The 8,969-nt window shown below is 29.2% G+C and overlaps 2 protein-coding genes across 2 annotated transcripts; one reads left to right on the top strand and one right to left on the bottom strand.

Annotated features, from left to right (window-relative positions):
• Positions 1 to 339: 339 nt before the first annotated feature.
• Positions 340 to 3,761, top strand: LOC108781319 (methylmalonic aciduria and homocystinuria type D homolog, mitochondrial). Its single transcript, XM_018549258.1, has 5 exons — positions 340 to 420; positions 500 to 638; positions 1,345 to 1,757; positions 3,306 to 3,522; positions 3,663 to 3,761. The coding sequence occupies exons 2-5, from the start codon at positions 500 to 502 to the stop codon at positions 3,734 to 3,736; spliced, it is 843 nt and encodes a 280-aa protein (XP_018404760.1). The 5' UTR covers positions 340 to 420; the 3' UTR covers positions 3,737 to 3,761.
• Positions 3,762 to 5,339: 1,578 nt separating this feature from the next.
• Positions 5,340 to 7,241, bottom strand: LOC108781321 (clavesin-1). The gene is made up of 4 exons (XM_018549260.1): positions 6,842 to 7,241; positions 5,833 to 6,143; positions 5,656 to 5,749; positions 5,340 to 5,552 (listed from the first exon to the last, which is right to left on the bottom strand). The coding sequence occupies exons 1-4, from the start codon at positions 7,236 to 7,238 to the stop codon at positions 5,404 to 5,406; spliced, it is 951 nt and encodes a 316-aa protein (XP_018404762.1). The 5' UTR covers positions 7,239 to 7,241; the 3' UTR covers positions 5,340 to 5,403.
• Positions 7,242 to 8,969: the final 1,728 nt, after the last annotated feature.

The raw sequence follows: 8,969 nt of genomic DNA, 5'->3' as shown, positions 1-8,969 counted from the left end.
TACAAATATATTAACTTATATATTATACTTTAATGTAAAATATTAACGAATTAATGTAAATATGAACACACACATAAATTAAATTATCAATATTATCGGTCAGTATAAATGAAATGGGAACGTAATTGGGCATCAGACTCAGTAGGTGACTCTGTTCGCGAACCTTCAGTTCCGCTTTATCCAAATCCTTTTTGATCCGCAAGTAGTCGAAGCTTAATTCGTTGCGGACAGCCAGCAGGTGGTAGCACCGGACACGTGTTAGGGGCAATACGTCAAGCGATATGTTATAAATAAAAAATATAAGGTAGATGATAATTTTTTGCGATCAGCGTGTAAATACGCTTCCTTTTCGCTGTCCGGATCCAAAATCTTCCGTATCAATTGCGTTTACGCCCTAATGATGTACTGCTGTTCATAACGGTAACGGTGCTCGTGATACAAGCAAGAGATTTCCTACTGATTTGCGAAATCGGTATAACCTGCAAAATGTTATTTCCAGATGCTCTGTGTAAAATACAGCAGGAGGCACGGCGTCTCGTTGCTGTTTAACCTTATTCCAAGGGCTCTTTACTCGCGTCGTAGCGACCGAAGTACGAGCTCCTACAAGATCATTAAATCCAATGGCGATTCCTTGGACGGTGAGTATCCTTCTTGATCTCTAATGATTCGTTGTATCATCAGAATGGAAGAATGTACTTAACATATCGCGAGAGATTCGTGTATAAATTTTGGGTATTTATTTAGAAAATACCCCCTCTTCGATTCGATGCGTTTTTGCATAAAATGAAAGAATCTGGCAGAAAAAAGTGTCGCTCTGCCTCGTGAACCGAGATAATAATTAAAGTTGATGACTGTTCAGGTTAGGAAATCTGTCACAGTTATCAGAAAAGAATCTTCTCTGTCATGTGACTTTCATAAAAATTGAAGTGGTGGGAGATGTTTTAAATAAATACCGCAATAATAACCTGACTTATGACCATTTTCTTCACTTCTAAGTAATTTTTATCCAGGAGATATTTGTTGGATAAAGTCATCTGCAACTTATCTGAAAGTAAAGCAATTGATCATTAATCATTGAATCATAATCTTTTACTGTCATAAATTGCTTTTATAAAGCTTATTCGTATCTGAACTCTGTTTTTATTTATTTTTCTGTTCGACATCTGATATACACCTTTTTTTTTTTAATGTATAAAAGTATAACAGTACAGCTACAAAAAAAGACCTATAACTTGACCTGATACCTACTGTAAAATTTTTGAAGTCTTTGAAAATATGATCTTATATAAGTGTATGTGTAAAGTTATATTTATTATTTATATTTGGTATATTGTAAAAACACAGATATTGACAACAGCGTTTTGGGTGTCAATTCCAACTGGGAGTTGTTAACACCAAGAGGCTTTAGATTTTATCTTCCTGGAAGTATAGGACCTGCATGGCTAGATGCTACAACCACTGCCCAAGTTAAGACTCAGTTTGTCAAACTGTGTGACAAAGAAGAGTTTGAATTAGAACAGTTGAACAATAAAAATAATTATCAAGAAGATGTAGAAAATTGGGAGACTATACGGCCAATGTTGGACTGTGTGGCTCAAGAATGTCCTATTCTTCTACGAAAAAGTATAGAAGAACTATTCCCAGGATGTTTAGATGTGACTATGTCACATTTAACTATTATAACTATTAGTCAGAAAGCAAATCTCAAGTCGATGAGTTGGCGTAAAGAAACAGAAACAGAAAAACTTGCGAAATATGTAAGTTATATATAATAAATATATATATCACTTCTTTACTTCTGAAATGACACATCCAAAAATGATTTTTGCATTATCACAAATAAAATAAACATTATTCTATTAATCATCAAAAGTAAAAATAAATATTATTTCATCAAAGACCATCATATAATACTTTAAAAAGGTGGTCTAATTAATTAAGTATACAAAAATTAATTCAGTGTTTTCACATTTGATGTCTTATAATTTCATTTAAAAATTTTCAAAACATTATATACAATAATAAACGACTTATTAGGACCATATAATGTGAACACACAATAAGTAAGAAGCAGTACCTATACTCGTCGAAGAGAGCTGGATCTTGGACTTTAAATAATTTTGTGTAAATTTATATACCACATTTGTAATTTCTCGTTAAAAAACCGTTACATATTTTGACAAACAGAGTTGACATAATTTCATGTAGTAATGAATACAATTACGTCTGAAAAGTAACATTTGAAACATTATATTCTTTTCATATTAAAATAAAAAACTATGCTGTTAAAGACATGGAAATGATTGTTTTGTTCCGGATGAAGGAAGTAAACCATAAACATGCAAAAATAATTTTAATTAAATTTAAAACTATTTTTTAACTATATACATTTAATTATTGATTAAAGATTAATATCGATCCACCATGGCAAGTAAATACGGCAGTTGAATTTTGTTAACAGCTAGTCATGCAACTGCAAGGGGACATGTATTGGACGTTGTTACCTTTACTACCATTATCACCATCGGTTAACAAATGTTGGAAGAATTGTGGTTAGATTTGAGAAGTAAATAAAATAGCGATTAATTCTTACGAACTTTTAATTTAATGACTTCAAAAAAACATTTATACTTAAATATATTTAACTATGTTTATATTAATCATATTATATACCATTGCGATCTTTTTTATTTTTAATTATTACTTGTTTTTAAATTGAGAATGATCCAATGAAGATTGAAACGTTTGTAATTTATAACTTTGTATTTCCAAATGAATTATTCAAATATTAAAATTTAATAGCAAATTTTAGTACTTAATAACCTGTTTTGACTTGTAGCCTTTATTCTTTAATATTGTTTTTATCGATTCAAAATCGCCAGTATTTTCCGTAAAAATTTCCAGCTGCCCAATAAATAGAGTACAGTTACATAAAATGTAATAAAATGTTTTAAACATAAATTTTCATTTAGTTTTTTTTTTTTTGAGAATATATTTTGAATTTTATATGATAACACTGAATTAATTTATACATCTAATAAAATCATTGCGATTGAAGGATGGTTTTTTTAAAGTTGTGAAATAAAAATAGCAAAAATGACATTTGAAAATATATTCTTTTTACTAATATTATTTAATTGGTCAATAATTTTCTATCAACTTTATAAACAATTTTTCCCTTTTCTGGGAAATCTAATTTTTTTTAATTGTGGCATTTTTTAAATAAAACGCGCGCGCGATATTTTATAAGTTTAAATATATCTACATGCTTAGGGAAAAGATATTTATATTTTATAGTCTACTAGTTTGTTCTAGCAGCCTCCGACATATGTACAAAGCTCAAAATGGTTGGTTACTGGGCAGACTTTATTAATCCTTTTAGTGGACAACCCTACTTGAGTCCAAGGAAGGGCGCCAATTTGTACGAAACTGATGAACGATTTCGCTGTGTAGGATTTAAAGTACAACAGAAGAACAACTGCAGAATTATTGTTTCTGATAGTAGTTTACAAAATTTTATTGGTATGTAAATGGCTATACATATGAATATATGCATGGTTGATAACAATCAGCAACAATCAAGATACAAATATCTTCTTATAGGAAAATATTTATCATATCTAACTTACATTGCAGTATTCTGATTTTTTTATTAATTTCAGGAAGTCTTTACACTACAGCGCCGGCAAGCACGGAATTTTTAAAACAAATAATAAACGTTGATAACGAGGATTAATAAATATGTGTATATATGCAAAAGAGGATTTAGTTTATTTATATATAATAAATGATTTTTTTATCATTTTAAAAAGTCTTATGCGCCTACAAATAATCAATCAAGATACTCGATTTAAAAAGCAAGCATAATCTGGTAAATTTGACTTCTTATTATGATAAATGCCTATTGGTACTGCACTAAAGGAAATGCAGACAATGTGCGTTTTATCTCTTTCAATGCCCACGAAGTAATGTTTGTTTAACAAAGAAAGATACGTAATGTTATTAAATAAATTATTTCAAACATCTTATTTGGACAATGATGAACCTTTCTCAATAGTCATGAATAAAATAGGTTTTTTTATTTAGATAATGTTAATACAAATTAATGAAATTATTCATAAAACTATTATTTCTATCACACATCGTTATTTTCTTTTTAAACTAATAAACATTAAACAAATCGTAAAATATATTGAAGCTTGTGTATTCATCACAAATTATGACCGACACCTATCTTCTGTAAATACAGAATCTCTCTCCCTCTCTCTTTTCATGTTAGAAAAATCAAATCAGATTTACATAATTCCGCAATAGATATTTGAATAGCGTCAATTCAAATATAACTATAAAGTAAACTAAAAATGTTTAAATAATTATTAAATATGTTTTACGAATTTAAGGGAATCTGTTGTCAAGTTGCCGAATTTCATTATTCATTAAACGATAATATTATAAAATAAAAGCATTATATTAAACATTACAAATCTTAACGTCTTCACGTAACTAACAGTTTTATTTCTTATAGTTTAAATGTATGTAAAACATATTAAAAAATGACGTATTTATATTTGCAAATGCGCGTTTCGTAAGCAGATGTACTAACAATAAAAAAAAACTTTTTAGTATTTGTAACTATAATTACATATTACTGTAATTATAGTTACAAATAATGCAATGACGAGAAACGCTAAAGTTCAGTTTATACGATCTATAATCTCCATGTCAGTTAAATAATTAAAGAAAAATCAGAATTAATAAAATATACAATATAAAAGAATATGTATATATGCGTTAAATTTCTATCTTAAAACCTGACACGAATTATAGGTCAATAAAGTGTAAGCTTAAAAGCATCAAACCAGAATTTATAATCTTAAATTAATCAAAAATGACTTATAGATCATAGGTAACTTGGTACCACCAGCAGAACGAGTATTAACTCGTATGAGTTACGAAATCTTAATTATTACAAAGAAAACTTATGTACATATAAGCTATAAACGGGTACTATACACACATATTTCGAGGTATTATATTATATCTCTCTCTCGAAGTAAATTTTCGTACATTTCATATACAGATTGTAACAAGTTATTACTTAATATTACCTAATTAACTTTATTTTTTGTTGTTTATACCATAAACGGATTTAAAGAGAGAAACACATCTAAGAATAATCATGTCATTAAAACCAGCTAACAATTGTTGATGTATAAATCGCTTATACGTACGTTTAACGTGCTCACGATCTCTGTGTTATAATAATATGTTTCTACGATTTTTTTTTGGTAAAACACTTGTTCATTAATACGACGATTAATCGTATAACATAAAAATAATTATTTAGATAAGGTGCTAACAAAGTAAAGTTGTAAAATCGTACTAAGAAACAGATTCACGCTTTTAATCGACCTCCAACTTTCGGAACGAACCACATATTCCGCTTAATTCTTCCTTAGCCTCTTGATAATATTTCGGTGATATTTCAATACACATATCATCGAGGGCCTTGAGTTCATCTTTCTTCTGTTTTAGTTCCTTCTTAAATTCGTCTAAAAGATAGATAGCATGTTAGGGAACAATATGTGTACAATACAATTTAAATCTACTTGAAACAGTTGAAACTTGAAAGAATTGCGAAGAAAATCTTCGTACCGATCATTTCCGAAAGCGAGATTTCCCCGCCATATTCCTTCGGCAGTATCTTTGGGTCCACTGCTTCTTTTAGTTCCTGTACGTTTCTATGTATCTGTAAAAATTGCAAATATATGATTTGTCGGATGTGTAAATTTAAGCACAGTCATATCGAAATTACCATTTTGCGATATTTACCATAACGCGAGACTTGAGCTTGTCGTTTAGTACAGATAAGCCGAATTCGAGGATCTTCGCTACGCTACTGGGTACATTGATTAAATGCGTCTCCTTGTGACGCATCGGTGTACTGTTCTGTATGCACCTCAATATATTACGAATGTCCATGAAGGATAACGTGCTGAAATGGCTCATGGACAATCCCGCCTCGTCATTGAGATATGTATAGCCGTGAACTTGACTTTTCTCATCATCCATTAAGGTCTCCACCACCATACTGTGGACCCGGAGCATCTGTGCCGCTGAGAATTTACTAGGGTCGAAACGTCCTTAAAAAAAAATGAAAATAAAGTAGAATTAACATCTAATATATACTTGAAAATCAATCATTTGAAATTAATGAAGCAGAATATCATGTGCTTAATAATAATATCAAACACGATAAATTAAGAATTTTTTTTTAAATTAGGCAATTCTCAATATAATGATAATTGAACATCAACAATTAGAAATGTGTATAGTTCCACTTGATGTTTTTAACACTCGCATACAATGTACATAATTTCAACCTTGTTTAATATTTGATGACAAGAAAGAGATAAAATGATGTTCGCAAGCGTTGTGAACATTAAGTGAAACGCACCTTGGAAATGTGAAAATAAATGACTAGCTGTGTTTATATGAACGTGGAATGCCGTAGATAAATGCTACTTGAATGTTGTGTTAAACATAGGAAAAAGTACGATTATTTAATTTTGATTAAGACGAACAAAAGACATTTAATTTAATAAATTTAGGCTGGGTCGTTCCACCTTTTGATAAACTTCAACTCACTCTCTAACTCTCTTTTATGCCTTTACTCTTTTATTCTGTTGTTTATTCATTAGATAAATTATCACATATATATATTTTATGAATTATCCAGAGATGGAACAATCAGTCCTTAATTTATCAAATATCATCATTTAATGCGTCTTAAATTAGTCTTTTGTACTTGTAAGGATTTTTCTACTCATGGGATCGGTACCTGCACATGACAATATTACTTTCCGGCCACGCTGATCTCGCTTTAGCATTGGTACTAAATAACCATTATCAATGATGGCCATAAGTTCCGGGTCATCAACATCGAGATTTTGGAACCAGTTGGGATAAAGTTGCCTGATAGTTAGATACTGTTCCAGCATCTCCTGTGCCATTGGCAAACTAAATTTCTTTGTCCTAAGAAATCTCAGTAGGAACAACGAATCGGTTCTGCACTTCTTAATCATAGGATGTTTCTCGATCCAATGACGAAATTGCTCCAGCGCTTGGTCTCTCGTATTGTCATCCTCACGAAGCTCTAATCTAGCCGTTTCCAGCGCGTCTGCATCCAGTGTACTCTTATATTCATCATATTTCTTTCGCTGGCTTTCCGATACCATCGTCTAAAAAGTAAATTAACTTGATATATATCCTATCTGGATAGATTTTTCATAGTTTTTTGGTTGAATAACATTGATTACAATTAGCAGAAAAAGCAGTTTTACAACTGTTGTAAAACTCTTTAATATGATTGATTATATTGTGTATTTAGATTCAATAAGACACACACTAAGGGCAAGATTAATCATATATAAGAATTTTACAATAAGGCTTTTCGTTACTTATGTACTTATATCGATCGTGGTTTTATTGTTTAAAATTTAACATTTTTTAAATCTTTTTTTTAAACGACACTGTACATACATAATTGCTGTTTTTGCCTGTAATTTCTGTACGCCTCCACGATTTGCACAATTTACATTTGTATCACAATTTAATTTAAAGAATTAAAAAATCTTTTTATATAAAATAACAATGCAATTATAGTTTCTTGAGGCAGACTTCTTATTTTCAAACAATCGCATTTCTTAGATCATTTTCAAAAATTAATATTCTTTTTATTATAAAATCTATTTTTTGTTTTATGAAAATAAAATAAAAATGCAAATTAAAAAAATGGCTTAAGAGAATCTAACTGATATTAAACTGTTTGATTGAATATTCTTTCAATGGAAAAATAAAAAGAGTTTCACATACGCATGCATGCACACGCACACATATATTGTATTATTACAAACTAAAATATATTATCATAATCTAAAATTTAATTGTTATTATTAGTATTTTCATGTAAAATTAAAATATTGGTTATAAACATTAGATTTTTTTGTGTAATTAAATAGACATATTTAACATACGGAAAACAATGATAAATGAGAAAATTAATCAAATAGCGAATCATGGTCAAATTATTCCGGTTCGCTAGCAGTTAATATGGCATAGAATGTAAAGAGAAAGCATCAAGTATAATATAGAGACGTTACAGCGCATAGATGAATAGAGAATTATGTTAATACAGCCAAGAAAAATTCCTATATAGACATAATTGTTGATTAGCATTAAATTTATTTAAAATGATAATATTTTTTTTCATCGTAATGTATCTTCAAATCAATATGAGGCTTTCCGTCTTACATTGCACGATATTCATTTTATCATAGTAATACTTTATTCATGTATTAATAAATTAAATTAATTAAACCTTACGAACAGTATGTTTAATTTGTGATTATTAATGAAAATTTTACATGTAATTTTAATGTAGAAGGAGAGATGATTGTAAAAAAATCTATTACATCTTCTTTATCAATTTTTATATTATAGGAATCATTTATATTGTAAGAAGGCTAATTTACATTATTTCTCATAACAAACATGATTTAATGTTTTAGTAATATCAGCTTAAAGTTACATTCTAATCAAAATATTTAGAATCAAGTGCATAATTTTAAATATTACACAATTTTAAAATTAATTGTATTGAGCATTTTCGTTTGCATGTATTAAATTATATTGCGCATTACTGTGATAATTGTATAAAAAATTTAATTAACTAGAGGTTAATTTAACTCGCAGGAAAATACAAGCCTTTGATAACTTTAATCAACATACAAGTTGTTAACAAAAGTTCTCTTTCATAAAATATAAAAATATTTTTTTTTTAGCTCCCCTACGTACTTTGAGAGCCTTGAGTCCGAAAGCTATATTACTCAATGACAATTACTTAAAATTCTGCGCAAGTATGTCGATACTTAAGCGGTTCGTGAAACGAAAGTGAGACATTGCATTGG

This window comes from Cyphomyrmex costatus, unplaced genomic scaffold (genome assembly GCF_001594065.2).
Source record: "Cyphomyrmex costatus isolate MS0001 unplaced genomic scaffold, Ccosl1.0 scaffold8, whole genome shotgun sequence".
Taxonomy (NCBI): domain Eukaryota; kingdom Metazoa; phylum Arthropoda; class Insecta; order Hymenoptera; family Formicidae; genus Cyphomyrmex; species Cyphomyrmex costatus.
The sequence above is the reverse complement of the archived record's forward strand: the minus strand, read 5'-3'. Positions and strand labels throughout refer to the sequence as shown.